Below are 17,741 nucleotides of genomic sequence, written 5' to 3'. Positions count from 1 at the left end.
CTGACTTGGGCAGAAATGTGGGCCTAAGCCGAGGTCCTTGGCAGGGTGAAACTCTGCCATGTTTGGGCACTCTGATTTCTTCCTATGTAATACCATCTTTGTGCACCGACAGCATAGGCGAGCACTAGAAACTCAAAGACTTCCTATTGTGGTGTTGAGCTATCTGACACCTACACAGAATGAATTGTGTGGGGACACATGGTTTTTTCATTGCTATGTAACTCGCGGCACCTTGGGTCACACAAGGTGAAGGTTGGGAGCGAGCCTGACCCAGGGCCCACTTACGTACTTCCCTTACAGAGTATCGCGGGTCCTACCTCGTTCATGGTTTCTCGGCCTTATTATGCCACTTCCTCCTCCTGCTTGGGGTCTGCGGATCAGCGTTGAGCAACATGTATTTTTTCTCGTGTTACCACAGTTATCTGAGACACTGGTTTGGGCCAAACAAAAGGAGCGTTACTGCATTAATGAGACGTTCACAGCTGCACTAGCATCCGAGTCCGCTTTATGCCCACGATTACTGAGGGTGTAAGCCGAAGTTGATGTCCTTGGCAGGGTGAAACTGCCTTGTTTGAGCGCTCTGATTTCTTTATGTGTAATACTTCCCTTGCGCTCCAGGGGCCCGCCTATGCTGTGGGTGCACAAAGACTTTCCATCGCAGTGTTTTTCCTGTCTGGCACAAATACACAGACTGACTAGGGCAGAAATGAGGGCCGAGGCCCTTAGCAGGGTGAAACTCTGCCATGTTTGGGCACTCTGATTTCCTCATGTGTAATACCATGTTTGAGTTCCTTGGGCTCGTCTATGCTGTGGGTGCACAAAGGCTTCCCCATTGCATTGTTCAGCTATCTGACACATAAAAAGAATGAATTGGGCAGAAATGTGGGCCGAGGCGGAGGTACGTGGCGGGGTGAAACTCTGCCATGTTTGGGCACTCTGATTTCTTCCTGTGTAATACCATCTTTGCTCACCGACAGCATAGGCAAGCCCAAGGAACTGAAAGACTTCCCATTGCAGTGTTGAGCTATCTGAGACCTACACAGAATGAATTGTGCGGGGACACATGGATTTCCCATTGCTATGTAACTCGCAGCACCTTGGGTCACACAAGGTGGAGGCTGGGACCGAGCCTGACCCTGGGCCCGCTCACGTGCTTCCCACACAGAGTATTGCTGCATTGTGGAGATGTGTAGAAGTGCTGGCACCTGAGTCCCCTTTATGCCCACTTTTGTGGCTCCTGACAATTTTGTGACGGACGTGGCACGGGATTGGAATGATGATCGCACGTCAATTTATCATCAATTCTCAACAGCATTGTGAGCTATCAAAGAGGGTCGCTGCCTAGTCCTGCCAACGCTCTGCAGTGTGTGCCTCCAGTTTCTCCTCATCCATTACGTACCTATAAATAGACATGAGGGTGGTGTGGCTATGAAGCGAACGTGTGGCATGAGGGCAGCTGAACGCTGTGCAAGGAAAATTTTGGATGCGCTGTGGATGCAGGGTCGTGTGTGTGTGTGTGGTGTGTGTATGTGTGTGTAGGGGGGGGGGGGGTTGAACAGCAATGCCAGCATGTAACGCAGAAGAAGAGGCAGCAGTGTCACCCGCAGGCAGTGATTGTCCTTGGTTGCAGGTAGTGTGGTGCTTAGCTAAGATGTGCCAGCACATGTGCCTTGCTAATGATGATTTTTCCTAAGTAAATTGTTAGGGGGTAACGCCAGACTCTTGCCCCAATTTGGGCTTAATAGTGAGACCTGGGAGCCTCAGATGCAGCCATGCATGCTGCCCCTGCCCTTCCCTATCCGTTTCTGTGGTGTTTCCATGACTTTCTGATGTTTTCTGGTGTTTGACAAGTCATCACCTATGTGGAGCATCGGTCCCATACAAAAATGCTCAAGTTGCCCATTGACTTCAATGGGGTTTGCTACTCGAAACGAGCTCTCGAGCATTACGAAAAGTTCGACTCGAGCAACGACCACCGAAGCATTTTGGTGCGCGCTCATCTCTAGCCTTAATGTTAACTTGGTATAAAGGAAACAAGCTTTAACATGATATTGATATTCAAAAAACAAGCTTTCACATAATGGGTAATGAAAAGTTGATCATTTGCAGATCAACAAGCAACATTCCCTCTAATAATAAAGTGTGGAAATGTTATGCCTGGTGGACTTTTCCCTTCCTTTGCAACATTTCTAGTATGTCAATATAGACTAATCTTGTTTCATAACTTTTTAAACTTTTATTTGTATTTTTATGCTTTATTCATAACTGTGTAACTTTCAGGTTAGTAGATGTTAATTTCCTTAGATTCTATGACGAAAGAAATAACTTTCTTATGTATTTCTATATTTCATGCATGGTTCTTCCAGTGCTTCGTTAACTGTGAAAAGCAATAGCAACAATACACTTATACAAATATTAGTCTTTCTGGACAATAAAAAACTTGTTCACTTTTAATGATGTTTACAGTTTTTTTCAGCATGTTATATACCTTATCTATGTAGAAAGCTTTAAACTACAAAAATTACAATAAAATCCCAGATATTTAATTAAATAACCAACATAAGTTTCAGGAGAACATAACTATTTGTGCAATATTACAATTTTTACATTTGAGTACCATTTTCGGTTTACATATAAAAGTAATCTACATAAAAAATTAGTTAGGGTGCCTTCAAGCGAGCGTGTTTTTTCTGCGTGCATACGTCTATTACTTACAATGCATTCCCTATGGTGTGTTCACATGTCTGTGTTTTACAGGCATGCACCTGTAAAGATAGGACATGCGTGCTCCATAGGGACTGCACGCATTGCCTTCAATGGAGCTGCGGCTGCTGCTGGCGGCTCCATTGAAGGCAATGGTCTGCCGGAACCCTTTAATTGTTTTTCAGAGAAGAGCTTTAAATATAAGCTTTTCTCTGAAAAACAACCATTTTAGTGAAAAAAAAAAAAAATATATACTTAGCTGTCTGCCGCTGCCGTGTCCCCCACAGGGATGAAGAACACATCTGCCACATGCGTCAAATGTTTTCTTCATCCCCGTGGGGAATAAAGAATTTCTTGCTGCACTTGTCACATCTGTTATACTCAGTTATACTACGGAACTTGAATTTGCAATTGTCCAATCCCATCATGCATTGTAATGCTGTACTTCGGTATTGCAATACATTGTACTGAGAAAGCTCCCTGTTAACCAGTTCCAGACCATATCACATAAATATATAGGCCATGTGGTTACAAAGGGTATATGCAGCCAGCTCAGTTCGCTCCATACGGGGTGGTTAGCTGGTTTTGCCAGCTAACATCCTCCAGCAGCTGCTGTAATGTGAGTTAGCTCCAATCCTGGCAGTAAATATTTAGATATTTCAATAGTAAATATTTAAACTACTGGGATGCCACGGTGAAAATCGATCATGCTTGTAAACAGCCAACTGCATTTATGGATGCAATCATGAGTGCCGATGGGTTAGTATGGTATTTGAGAGTCTAGTGAAAGCTTCCAGGGCTGCCATGCATGGATATCTTTTAAGCCCTACTTATGGCAGGGCTTAGCAACCAACATTGAAAATTATCATATACTGCAGCACGGAGGCACTGCAATACATAGATGAAGTGATCAGTAGTTCATGTCCCCTATGAGGACTAAAAAAAAGGAGAAAAAGGTTTAATACATTTTTAACAAAAAAAGGATGAAAAATATTAAGGGTTAAAAAAACAAACAAAACAAAACCACAGAATTCAATCTTTTTTTTGGTGGACAAAATTGAAATCATGTCAAGCTACGACACGATTGGACTCCATTCACCTAATAAACCCCTTTACTCCACAGCACATATATTTACAACACAGTGGTGTCAGGTATGTATAGAGCAGGGGCTGTTCCCGCTCCGTACACTGCATGGCTGCAATGGCTAATTGCCTATCAAGCCATGCCTGTGGTATGACTTTACAGACTGCATGTCAGAACACGATATAATACAATATTATGGTATTCCATAATACACTATGAGCAATCAAAAATCACTAGCTCAAGTCCCCTATGGGGACTTTAAAAACTTTTAAACTCATTTTTATATTTTTTTAAGTGTTAGAAAAATAAAAGGTAGTTTTTTAAAAACTCCTGCTTCCACATTTATTATAACAAAAATAAAAAAACATATCTGGTATCACTGCATCAATTTTTTTAAAGTGTGGAGGAAAAAAACAAAACTGAAAAAGGGGCTTGCTCCACAAAAATGAGGCTTCACAGAAAAATAAAACATTTTGGAAAAATAAAACAGCTCTAGATCTCAGAATGTGATTACGCAGAGCAATCTTTGTTTAAAAAAAAAAGCTTCTTTATTTTTTAAAATAGTAAAGCATAAAAAGACTATAGAAATTCGATAATCATACTGACCAAGATAATAAAGTAAAAATGTCATTTTTTAATGCACAATGAAAGCCATAAAAACTAACCCACCCAAAAATGTTACAATTACATTTTCTGTCATTTCACCCCACTTAAAAAACTTTTAATGTTTTTCAGTACCTTAAATGACACCATTTAAAAATACAACTTGTCCCACAAAAAACAAGCCCTCATACAGCTAAGTCGACAGAAAAATAAAAAAGTCATGGTTTCTGGACGTTATCCTAGCTGCTGCAACTGAGTGCCTGCTATATTTCACAGCTAACACCTGCCACTTGTGTATAGGGCTCACATAATGGTACCCAACATCTGTCGTACATGTGCAATGGATGTGTGGAAAAGCATAAGGGTAGTTTTTGTAGCTTTGCACACTTTTTTTGGTAGTTTGGCCAGCTGTAACTCAGGATCAGTACAAGATTAGCATATATATTTACAGTGATACTCCCTTTACTATCTATTTATAATTTATAATCTATAATCGCTGTTCAATTATAAACATACCGTTGATACTTCCATGACATTTGTTCCATGATTTGGATTTTAGTGCTAAATTGTGCTATGTAAGAATATAATAAACTAAGAACTCTGAATGTCCGACTCTTGCAATTGGAGTTGTAGTAAGTAATAATAAATACATTCCATATAATTATAGTTACTCCAATAATAACAACTAGAAGCTTGATTTCAAAGTATTATCAAAATTGTTCAGCTCACGTTCTGAGATTTTCATTTTGGTTTTTGTACATTCAGAAAGTCTTTTTCGGAAGTTTCCACTAAGAAGTACATACAGGAAAGGATTAATACCACTGCTGGCATAACTGAGGCAGATAGAGCAATAATAGCTCACGTAAAAAATTATTGTGGGTTGAGAGATCTGAAGGTTCACTATCTGAATCACATGGTAAGGGGCTGTGCTGACAATGAAAACTCCCACCAACACAAGCACCATCTTGGTCAGACGTAAAACTCTCTGTCGGGGTAAGCTGTTGTTATACCTGAAAAATACAAAGAAAAAAGGTAAATAATATCATTATAAAATATCATGTAGGATACGTATATGATATTCTTTTGGACCTGGGAAGTATCTAAAGGCAATATAGAGGTAACAGATGTACCCTAGCCATGGTATATAAAAAGGCCCACATTTTCCTTTGTCACATAAGAAGACATCAGTATTATGCTTCTTAAGTAATACCACGTTGCTTCATGAATGCAGCCTACTTGAGATATTTCAGGTTTAAGGATAAAGACAATTACTAATACAATTTATGTTGGAGCAAATGTGCAACTTTTAGAAAATATATCATAATAATCAAAGTAATTTGAACAGTGAAGAATTAATACCAACTGAGAACAGTGGAGGTAAAGTAGATCTGCAGTTAGTGGCTAAATTACACATTATATTAGAGAACTATATTATGAAAAGCAATCTGGGACGTTTGATCATGTTGGTCTTAAATTGTCACCAGGGTCTACAGCAAAGGAAGCCCAAAGCCATTACGATCCCTCTTTGATCAAAAGAAAATATTCAAGTGATAAATGATTTTGAAAAGTAATTTGTTAATCTAACCCAAAAGTATCATGGCTCTAGAGGGTGGAAACGAGCCTGTGACCTTTCATCGCTGAAGGTCTAGACAGTTCGCCAATGAAAGCAGTAAATAGTTGGATGATATTTTACAAGAGGGAGTAATTTTGAAATGTCTAACTGAGCAGTAGGAAAATCAAATTCTAATAGCAGTTTCATATAATTTTTGCTTCCAGTCTGCAGCTTCATTTACACCCATGCTGATTTTCATTAGCAAGGTTTCATTCAGACTACATTCTGTCCCCATCCTGCCGTTCTATGTGACATGATGAAAACGGCATCCAGACAAAACCAGGGACGGCTCAATAGTCTTTAATTACTGAAAGAGAAACCAATGCTGCATGCTTTGTTTCTGTTTGGTTCCAGAATTTTAGCTGGAAATAATAACTTAATTAACTATGTTATTCTCTCTGCCCAAAATGCCAGAAACCAATGAAAACCTGCTGAAACACAAACCAAAATGTGCAGCTTTGGTCTCTATTTCAGCCTGTAGAGCCATCAAGGGTTGCATCGGAATGCTATTTTTACCATGTCAGACAAAACCCCTTGATGGGGAGACTGAATGAGAGACAAGATATGAAATGAAGTATCAGCAGCACCACCAATACAGCAAGAAAGTTAAGCGATTACTTAACTGTGCACATCAACCCAGGATCCGGATACCTAGGATCCTCCAATCGTATCCAGCAAGTTAAGTGGCCAGACAGCACGCAGGAATCCTTAATCAATTTCTCAAATGCTTATAAATGCTTATAAAAAATCCATCCTTTATTTATGTCCAATAAGTTCACAGATGCGACGTTTTAATCATCATGCTATGGTCTTTGTCAAGCTCATACACAACAGACACATTCACAGTATAAATAGTGACAAACATCAATGACATTACAGGTGAACACCCCCATTCCACAATTCACAGGTGTATCCGAGGAATGGCATCTGGTATGAAACTCCCATCACTCACAGAGGCAGCGTCCAATGGTGTAATTGCTTAAGCGCAAGGTTCACCACTCCTCTCGACATCTGAACTATCGATACCTCCATGGCGCGTAAAGAAACAGCACCCATAGCGCATGTGTGGGATACCCCACCCATCGTGAGATCCTCTCTGGGCTAGAGTGTATGTCAGACTCTGAGGTCTGCCCAAGAGCTACTGCCCATCTGTGCAGCTCATGATATGGCCAGAAGATGTCGCTGTGTAATGTTCAGGGTATAGTACTGACATTTCAATGGCACACTTACCACAGACCTCTTTGTAAAAGCCACTGACTGCAATAATTTATTGTGTTCTGACAGCTTTCATCCCCCTAGGATGTTAAAATTGCTCCCCTGAAGCCAGTTACTCAGGGTGCGGCGTGTAGTGGATGAAGAACATATTGACCATTGATTGACACAAATGTATCAAAAATTTTTTGATAGAGGGTGACTAACCTAAGTAACAAGGCGAGAGTCTGTAATTGTGACACCCTTCTGATTGCTAATAGTAGAAAGGTAAAACTGATGGTGAGGATTCCTTTTGTGAGTACATTTGGTCCAATGAATGGTAGAATCTCGCAAGTGATTTGCAAGCATTGGCCATTACTCTCTAGATGCCATCCAGAAGTGGAGGAATTCAAATCTCCACCTTTGATATCATACCATGGGGGATGGAATTTGAAAGATAGATTAGTGCAAACTTCTTCTTCTTCTGGTCGTCAGGCATCTCAACAGGTTATGTTGTTGGGTAGAAAAGGTAATTTTCCTTGCCATAGTTGCGCTAGCTGCAACAATTTACTTAAAGGGTCGAGCTTTTCACATTCACGAACAGATAAAACTTATAAGATCAAAGGGAGACACACTTGCTCGTCAACACACGTCATCCATTTGATTAGTTGCCCGTGTGGGTTATTGTATGTGGGGAGACCATCAATAATGTTAGAGCCCGGATTAGTAAGAACAAAAGTACAGTGAGGACTGGCCGTGTTGATGTACCAGCCGCCAAGCACTTTTGTGAAACTGGACACTCGGTCAGCCAATTACGCTACCAGATAATTGATCAGGTGCCTCCTGATATTAGAGGGGGTGGTAGAGAGAGAAAGCTTAAATTTCTCGAGTTAAAATGGATTTACGAACTGGACACTCTATATCCAAAAGGCCTTAACTTGAAATACCATACTTTGCCGTATTTATAGATATATATTTTTAGGTTGCTGTGATCTGCTATTGTTTAAATGATTTTATGTGTTTTTTACTTATTTCCAGGTGCCCCGGGTGATGTTGGTCTGGTGTCATCTCCCATCAACTCCATTTATATTGATTTCTTTTATTTTGTTCTATATGGTTGTCCTTATTTTGGATATCATACAGCCTTATATGCAGAGTGTCCACTTTTTTTAATAAATATATTGCAGTTGCATGGTGGCCTGTTGTTTACATTTAATTGTGGATTGATGGCTAGGGAGTAGAGATGAGCGAATATACTCGTTTCGAGTAATTACTCGATCGAGCACCGCGATTTTCGAGTACTTCCGTACTCGGGTGAAAAGATTCGGGGGGCGCCGGGGGGCGGGGGGAGGCATGGCGGAGCGGGGGGGGGGGTAGCAGCGGGGAACAGGGGGAAGCCCTCTCTCTGTCCCTCTCCCCCCCACTCCCCGCTGCAACCGCCCACTCACCCACGCCGCCCCCCGAATCTTTTCGCCCGAGTACGGAAGTACTCGATAATCGTGGCGCTTGGGCGTGGCCGAGTAGGTTCGCTCAACTCTACTAGGGAGTCTTATTTATGCATAAATGACAAATTATGTGTATAGATTTTTAAGTGAACAATAGTCATTTATACTCATACATATGTTGGAGAATTTAACTATTTATAGGTCTTGCACAGACATTCCTGCCTGTATGGAAGTTTCTATGGGACAAGGCTACCATAATTGAAATGCCAGTACTATATCCTGAACATTACACAGCGACATCTTCTGGCCATATTATTAGCTGCACACATGCGTAGTGGCTCTTGGGCAGAGACCGACATACACTATAGCCCAGAGAGGATCTCGCGATGTGTGGGGTTTCCCGTACATGCGCTGGGTATTCCGTACAGGTGCTGGTTTTTTATGCGCCATGGCTGTATCGATAGTTCTAATGTCGGGAGGAGTGGTGAACCTTGCGCCTGCGCAATTACACCATTGGATGCTGCTTCTGTGAGTGATGGTAGTTTCATACCGGATTCTTTCTTGGGATACACCTGTGAATTGTGGAATGGGAGTGTTCACCTGTAATGTCATTAATGTTTGTCACTAGTTATACTGTGTATGTGTCTGTTGTGTATGAACTTGACAAAGACCATAGAATGATGGTTGAAACGTCGCGTCTGTGAACTTATTGGACTTTTGTAAAGGATGGATTTTTATCCATTTTATTAAGCATTTGAGAAATTTATCAAGGATTAGAGATGAGTGAGCACGCTTGGATAAGCCAGTTACTTGAGCGAGCCTCGCTCATCTCGAGTAACTGCATTCTTGTCCGAGCATGCTCAGGGGGGAGCGGCGGGGGTGAGTGCAGGGGATAGAGAGAGAGAGAGATCTCTCTCACACTCTACCCCGCTACCACTCGCTATCCCCCGCTGCCCCCTCCCCCCGAGCACGCTTGGACAAGAATGCAGTTAATCGAGAAGAGCGAGGCTCGCTTGAGTAACTGGCTTATCTGAGCGTGATGGCTCATCTCTATTAAGGATTCCTGTGTGCTGCCTGGCCACTTCACTTGCTGCATGAGAGACAAAACATAATCAGAATGAAGCCTAAAGTAGTTTTGAAACTTTGATTTTGAAATTGAACTCCAAATATACAATATCAATCTACAACAGCACTCGATACAGCGGCCCACGTCATATGACAATTTAAGCCAAAATGATGTCATGCCTCAGCAGACCGGATCCAGGCCTGCTCCACTAACCCAATAGTCCATAGATTTGAGAGGCAGGATCCACGGCACAGTGATAAAAGGGAACTTTATTCCATCATGGTTCCCACAATGCAAATAGCAATGGCATTCACAAAAGTATAGCATCAGTGACGTTTCGATCCTTCCCGGATCTTTATCAATATTTAGGCTTGATAAAGATCCGGGAAGGATCAAAATATCGCTGCTGCTATACTTTTGTAAATGCCATTGCTGTTTGCATTGTGGGAACCATAATGGAATAAAGTTCCCTTTTATCACTGTGCCATGGATGCTGCCTCTTAAATCTATGGATTATTGAAATTGAACTCCTTCCATTCTAATTTCTGCTGCTATTTATATATATTAGACAATGATTAGTTTATGACGTTTAGTGTAATAAAAAGATGGTCCATAAAATTTGACTATGTAATCCACTTGTGATTTATATCTTTTACTTCAATGATTTATGCAGAATTTTCACATTTGGCTTTTACTGCCCTTTATAAATAAGTGCCAACATGAGCAAATTGCAGTCATTTTTAGCAATTCTGACGAACAGATAGATAGAAAAGGTCACATATAAGTTAAAAAAATCACATATTTAAATATGGGTATAATAAGCATGAAAACCTCATGGTGAGCCACATCTGGTGCATGAGTTGGACAGCTCTTATCTACTATACAGTTGCGAACTTAATACTCTAGTAAGAGAATGCTAAATATCAGGTTGAAAAAAGCCATTTAGTTTGTAGTAGCAGATTATACACTATCATGAATATACCATTGCTTTTATCTCTATAATTTCTGTTTAGAGAATTTTTATAGTTTGCCTCATTATTAAATCAAATCAATGTTGCAAATGATTACTTTTATAGAAAAAGAACATGTTCTTTTTATTATTGTAATGTATATTTACTATAAGCCAGTGTACCCTGGTAACGCCACCTTAAGAGGTGACAAGTAATGTTCTAAATGCCTCGTTCACATGAGCAATATGGCATAGCTGCGATAAAATCGCAGCGATATCGCATCACTGGTCTGTTCGATATCGCCGCGACTTATGCCAGTGATACAAAGTTGCAAGTGGTGCCACAAGGTTTTTCGGGGGAGGCTTTGAATATAAGCCCTTCCTCGAAAATAAGCCGTAGCTGAAGAAGAAAAAAAACAAAACACACATATATCACCTTTGAACCAATCACAGCCATTTATCGAGTGCTGTCTGTGATTGGCTAAGCGTCAGCCAATAACAGCCAGCGCTTCCAGCAGGTGGGGATTTTTAAATCCCAAGCCAGAAGAGAAGAAGATGATCACTGCCGGGGAACTGGGGAGAAGATGCGGCCGGAGCAAAAGAAATTACAGAAGTAGAAAATTTTAAGAAGAAGATGATGATGATAATGAAGGAGTAGGAGAATAATAATAAGATCTTTTCCTTCATCTTGCCCAGGAGAAGGAATAAGGGCAAATAATCTTGGTGGCTCACACTGTTGCCTTGCAGCACTGGGGTCCCAGGTTCAAAGCTTACCAAAGTCAACACCTGGGTGGAGCTTTTCAATTCCATGTAGATCGTGTCTCCTTGGTCAGATTTGAACCTAGGACCCCAGCACTACAAAGCAACACTTCTAACCACTGAGCTACATCCATTGAAGATGCACCACCACTTGTTTTAGGGTTTTTTATTCACTTTCCCTTTTTGATGAAATTCATCAAAACGGCTGAACCGAACTTTTGAAAAGTTTGTTCATCTCTGCACTAGTGTTAGAGAAGTAATATGATGTGTTTACATATTACTCAACTTATTATGCTTATCATATTTTGAAGTAAAATGTTTATATGTTTATTGCAATATTAATAAGTTAAGAATATTTTTTTAAAGTACATTATTTTTTATAGTTCCTAAAGACGGTGACAGCCACAAAATCCCCAATAATATTGATAGCCACTGGACACAAATAAAAGTTACAGATACCTCTTTAACAAAAGCAGACACATGTCAACAGTAAAAAGAATGCTTTGAGTCTCAAGAGGAGTGGCATCCTCCAATTGGCATTGGTAGAAGGGTTGTGGAGTTGGATTCCAGAGTCATGGAGCGTGTAAGCTTCAGGAGGAGTTGGAGGTTGGTAGAAATGTACCAACTCAATATCCTCCTTTAGAATAAAAATGTTATATATTAATATACATTAAGCTTGAAGTGACTATTTTACTACACTAAATATGTTATTACTACAGTCAGGGTTAGAGATGAGCGAACGTACTCGTCCGAGCTTGATACTCGTTCGAGTATTAGCGTGTTCGAGATGCTCGTTACTCGTAACGAGCACCACGCGATGTTCGGGTTACTGGCCAATTGAAAGACAGGGAAGGCATTACAACTTCCCCCTGCGACGTTCAAGCCCTATACCACCCCCCTGCAGTGAGTGGCTGGCGAGATCAGGTGTCACCCGAGTATAAAAATCGTCCCCTCCCGCGGCTCGCCTCAGATGCGTTGTGACATAGCTGAGGGACCGTGCTGTTGGTGCCGGAGCTGCTATAGGGAGAGTGTTAGGAGTTAGTGTAGGCTTCAAGAACCCCAAAGGTCCTTCTTAGGGCCACATCTAACCGTGTGCAGTACTGTGGAGGCTGCTTTTTTGCAGTGTTGCACAATTTTTTTTTTTGGGTATATCGGCCGTGCAGAGCATTGCGCCCTGCAGTAATACTACAGGGACAGAAGTGGTGGTTAGGCAGGGAGAGTGTTAGGAGTGATTGTAGGCTTCAAGAACCCCAACGGTCCTTCTTAGGGCCACATCTAACCGTGTGCAGTACTGTGGAGGCAGCTTTTTGCAGTGTTGCACATTTTTATTTTTTTGGTATATCGGCCGTGCAGAGCATTGCGCCCTGCAGTAATACTCCAGGGACAGAATTGTGTAGGCAGGGCCAGAAGACATATATTATTGATTGAATATACGCAGTGGTCCTTTTCAAAAAAATATTGGGCAAAAAATCTATTTGGCCTGCCTGTCACTGTGCTCAGTGTTCTGGGTCCGTGTGTGTGCTGGGGGTAGTAGTTCTACAAATAAATACGCAGCCAGCTAAGTGTTACAGCAGGCGTGCGCCAAATTATTTCCTGGCGTTCCGTAAACGAAGTCAGCCTCCAACCACAGGCCAATAAGCGGCACATTTAATTACAGCGTTCTGTTTCTGCACTACTGCTAATACACCATGCTGAGGGGTAGGGGTAGGCCTATAGGACGTGGACGCGGGCAAGGACGCGGAGGCCCAAGTCAGGGTGTGGGCACAGGCCGAGCCAGTGCGGTGGCCAGGGGTAGAGGCAGGGCCAGACCGAATAATCCACCAACTGGTTCCCAAAGCGCCCCCTCGCGCCATGCCACCCTGCAGAGGTCAAGGTGCTCTACGGTGTGGCAGTTTTTCACCGATACGCCTGACGACTGACGAACAGTGGTGTGCAACCTTTGTCGCGCCAAGATCAGCTGGGGAGGCACCACCACCAGCATGCGCAGGCATATGATGGCCAAGCACCCCACAAGGTGGGACGATGCCCGTTCACCGCCTCCGGTTTGCACCACTGCCTCTCCCCCTGTGCCCCAACCTGCCACTGAGATCCAACCCCCCTCTGAGGACACAGGCAGTACCGTCTCCTGGCCTGCACCCACACCCTCACCTCCGCTGTCCTCGGCCCCATCCAGCAATGTCTCTCAGCATAGCGTCCAGACGTCGCTAGCGCCACTGTTGCAAGCGCAAGTATGACGCCACGCACCCGCACGCTCAGGCGTTAAACGTGCATATTGCAAAATTGATCAGCCTAGAGATGCTGCCGTATAGGCTTGTGGAAACGGAGGCTTTCAAAAGCATGATGGCGGCCTCGGCCCCGCGCTACTCGGTTCCCAGTCGACACTACTTTTCCCGATGTGCCATCCCAGGCCTGCACGACCACGTCTCCCGCAACATTGTACGCACACTCACCAACGCGGTTACTGCCAAGGTCCACTTAACAACAGACACGTGGACAAGCACAGGCGGGCAGGGCCACTATATCTCCCTGACGGCACATTGGGTGAATTTAGTAGAGGCTGGGACAGAGTCAGAGCCTGGGACCGCTCACGTCCTACCCACCCCCAGAATTGCGTGCCCCAGCTCGGTGGTGGTATCTGCGGGGGTGTATGCTTTCTCCACTAAACCACCCTCCTCCTACGCAACCTCTGTTTCGCAATCAAGATGTGTCAGCAGCAGCAGCACGTCGCCAGCAGTCGGTGTCACGCGGCGTGGCAGCACAGCGGTGGGCAAGCGTCAGCAGGCCGTGCTGAAACTACTCAGCTTAGGAGAGAAGAGCCACACGGCCCACGAACTGCTGCAGGGTCTGGCTTGCGCCGCTGAGCCTCCAACCGAGCATGGTCGTGTGTGACAACGGCCGTAACCTAGTGGCGGCTCTGCAGCTCGGCAGCCTCACGCACGTGCCATGCCTGGCCCATGTCTTTAATTTGGTGGTTCAGCGCTTTCTGAAAAGCTACCCACACTTGTCATACCTGCTCGGAAAGGTGCGCCAGCTCTGCGCACATTTCCGCAAATCCCACACGCACGCTGCCACCCTGCGGACACTGCAACATCGGTTTAATCTGCCAGTGCACCGACTGCTGTGCGACGTGCCCACACAGTGGAACTCTACGCTCCACATGTTGGCCAGACTCTATGAGCAGCGTAGAGCTATAGTGGAATACCAACTCCAACATGGGCGGCGCAGTGGGAGTCAGCCTCCTCAATTATTTACAGAAGAGTGGGCCTGGTTGGCAGCCATCTGCCAGGTCCTTGGAAACTTTGAGGAGTCTACCCAGATGGTGAGCGGGGATGCTGCAATCATTAGCGTCACCATTTCTCTGCTATGCCTCTTGAGAAGTTCCCTGCAAAGCATAAAGGCAGACGCTTTGGAATCAGAAACGGAGGCGGGGGAAGACAGTATGTCACTGGATAGTCAGAGCAACCTCATGTCTATATCTCAGCACGTTGAGGAGGAGGGGGAGGAGCATGAGGAGGAGGGGGAAGAGACAGCTTGGCCCACTGCTGAGGGGACAGATGCTGCTTGCCTGTCATCCTTTCAGCGTGTATGGCCAGAGGAGGAGGAGGAGGAGGAGGAGGGGGAGGAGCATGAGGAGGAGGTGGAAGAGACAGCTTGGCCCACTGCTGAGGGTACAGATGCAGCTTGCCTGTCATCCTTTCAGCGTGTATGGCCAGAGGAGGAGGAGGAGGATCCTGAAAGTGATCTTCCTAGTGAGGACAGTCATGTGTTGCGTACAGGTACCCTGGCACACATGGCTGACTTCATGTTAGGATGCCTTTCTCGTGACCCTCGCGTTACACGCATTCTGGCCACTACGGATTACTGGGTGTACACACTGCTCGACCCACGGTATAAGGAGAGCCTTTCCACTCTCATTCCCGAAGAGGAAAGGGGTTCGAGAATGATGGTATACCACAGGGCGCTGGTGGACAAACTGATGGTAAACTTCCCATCCGACAGCGCTAGTGGCCGAAGGCGCATTTCCGCGGCCCAGGTAGCAGGGGAGGCGCAGAGATCAGGCAGCATGTACAGCGCAGGCAGGGGAACACTCTCTAAGGCCTTTGACAGCTTTATGGCTCCCCAGCAAGACTGTGTCACCGGTCCCCAGTCAAGGCTGAGTTGGCGGGAGCACTGTAAAAGGATGGTGAGGGAGTACGTAGCCGATTGCACGACCGTCCTCGGTGACGCCTCTGCCCCCTACAACTACTGGGTGTTGAAGCTGGACACGTGGCCTGAACTCGCGCTGTATGCCCTGGAGGTGCTTGCTTGTCCTGCGGCTAGCGTCTTGTTAGAGAGTGTGTTTAGTGTGGCTGGGGGAATCATCACGGATAAGAGTACCCACCTGTCAACCGACAGTGCCAACAGGCTTACACTCATCAAGATGAACAAAGCCTGGATTTCCCCAGACTTCTCTTCTCCACCAGCGGACAGCAGCGATACCTAAGCAATACGTAGGCTGCACCCGCGGATGGAAGCATCGTTCTCTATCACCATCCAAAACGGGGACCTTTTTGCTTCATCAATCTGTGTATAATATTCATCCTCCTCCTCCTGCTCCTCCTCCCGAAACCTGACGTAATCACGTCGAACGTGCAATTTTTCTTAGGCCCACAAGGCTCAGTCATATAATTTTTGTAAACAATTTTTATACGTTTCAATGCTCATTAAAGCGTTGAAACTTTCACCTCAACCAATTTTTATTTTAACTGGGCTGCCTCCAGGCCTAGTTAGTTACCAATTAAGCCACATAAACCAAAGCGATTAATGGGTTACACCTGCCCTCTCGGTTGGGCATGGGCAATTTTTCTCAGGTACATTAGTACTGTTGGTACACCAATTTTTGTGGGCCCTCACCTACAGTGTAATCCAATTAATTTTTTGCCCACCTGCATTACAGCTGACGTAACATCAGCTGTGATGGGCAATGCAATGGGATATATTTATGTACTGCCGGTGGGTTCCAGGGGGCCACCCATGCTGTGGGTCCACAGGGAGTTGTAACTACATGTGTCCACTTCTAAAGAACCCCAGTCTGACTGGGGCATGCAGTGTGGGCTGAAACCCACCTGCATTAAACATGACATTATTACCTCAGCTGTGATGGGCAATGCAATGGGATATTTTTATGTACCGCCGGTGGGTTCCAGGGAGCCACCCATGCTGTGGGTCCACACGGAGTTGTAAATGCATCTGTGTCCACTTCTAAAGAACCCCAGTCTGACTGGGGCATGCAGTGTGGGCCGAAGCCCACCTGCATTTCATCTGACGTTAGCTCTGCTGTCCAGGGCACTGCAATGGGATACATTTATGTACAGCGGGTGGGTTCCAGGGAGCCACCCATGCTGTGGGTGCACACGGAATTCCCATTGCGGAGTTGGGGATTCCCAGTTGTACCTGCCTGTGACTATTTATAAAAAACCGCGGTCTGACTGGGGCATGCAGACAGCTTGACAGAATGAATAGTGTGTGGCACATAGGTTCCCCATTGCTATGCCCACGTGTGCAGCTCCTGATGGCGGTGGCACAGGATTATATTTCTCATTGCTTCTGTACAGCATTGTGGGTTATCGCCCCGCCCCTTTTAAAGAGGGTCGCTGCCTAGCCGTGCCAACCCTCTGCAGTGTGTGCCTGCGGTTCCTCTGGCAGACGCACTTATAAATAGACATGAGTGTGGCGTGGCATGAGGGCAGCTGAAGGCTGTGCAGGGACAATTTGGTGTGCGCTGTGGACACTGGGTCGTGCAGGGGGGGGTTGGGGGGGTTGGCCAGCATGTAACCCAGGAGAAGTGGCAGCGGAGTGTCATGCAGGCAGTGATTGTGCTTTGTTGGAGGTAGTGTGGTGCTTAGCTAAGGTATGCATTGCTAATGAGGGTTTTTCAGAAGTAAAAGTTGTTGGGGGGGGCCACTCTTGCCGCTATTGTGGCTTAATAGTGGGACCTGTGAACTTGAGATGCAGCCCAACATGTAGCCCCTCGCCTGCCCTATCCGTTGCTGTGTCGTTCCCATCACTTTCCTGAATTGCCCCGATTTTCACAAATGAAAACCTTAGCGAGCATCGGCGATATACAAAAATGCTCGGGTCGCCCATTGACTTCAATGGGGTTCGTTAGTGGAAACGAACCCTCGAGCATCGCGAAAAGTTTGTCTCGAGTAACGAGCACCCGAGCATTTTGGTGCTCGCTCATCTCTAGTCAGGGTTGTATTGATAGGTGATGCTGTACTAGATAAAGAGTCAAAATACGTCCAGGTGAGGCTGTGTTCACACTGTATTTTGCTATTCTGTCTTTCCCT

General features: G+C 44.8%; 1 protein-coding gene across 1 annotated transcript in view; it reads right to left on the bottom strand.

The window, feature by feature from the left end:
- Nucleotides 1-5,075: 5,075 nt before the first annotated feature.
- Nucleotides 5,076-17,741, bottom strand: part of MCHR2 (melanin concentrating hormone receptor 2) — a 189,230-nt gene continuing 176,564 nt past the window's right edge. The window contains exon 5 of the mRNA XM_066591414.1: nt 5,076-5,400. Coding sequence (XP_066447511.1) covers nt 5,076-5,400 — 325 coding nt within the window. The remainder of the gene's footprint in view (nt 5,401-17,741) is intronic.

The sequence above is a fragment of the Eleutherodactylus coqui genome, chromosome 1 (genome assembly GCF_035609145.1).
Source record: "Eleutherodactylus coqui strain aEleCoq1 chromosome 1, aEleCoq1.hap1, whole genome shotgun sequence".
NCBI classification, from domain to species: Eukaryota; Metazoa; Chordata; class Amphibia; order Anura; family Eleutherodactylidae; genus Eleutherodactylus; species Eleutherodactylus coqui.
The sequence above is the reverse complement of the archived record's forward strand: the minus strand, read 5'-3'. Positions and strand labels throughout refer to the sequence as shown.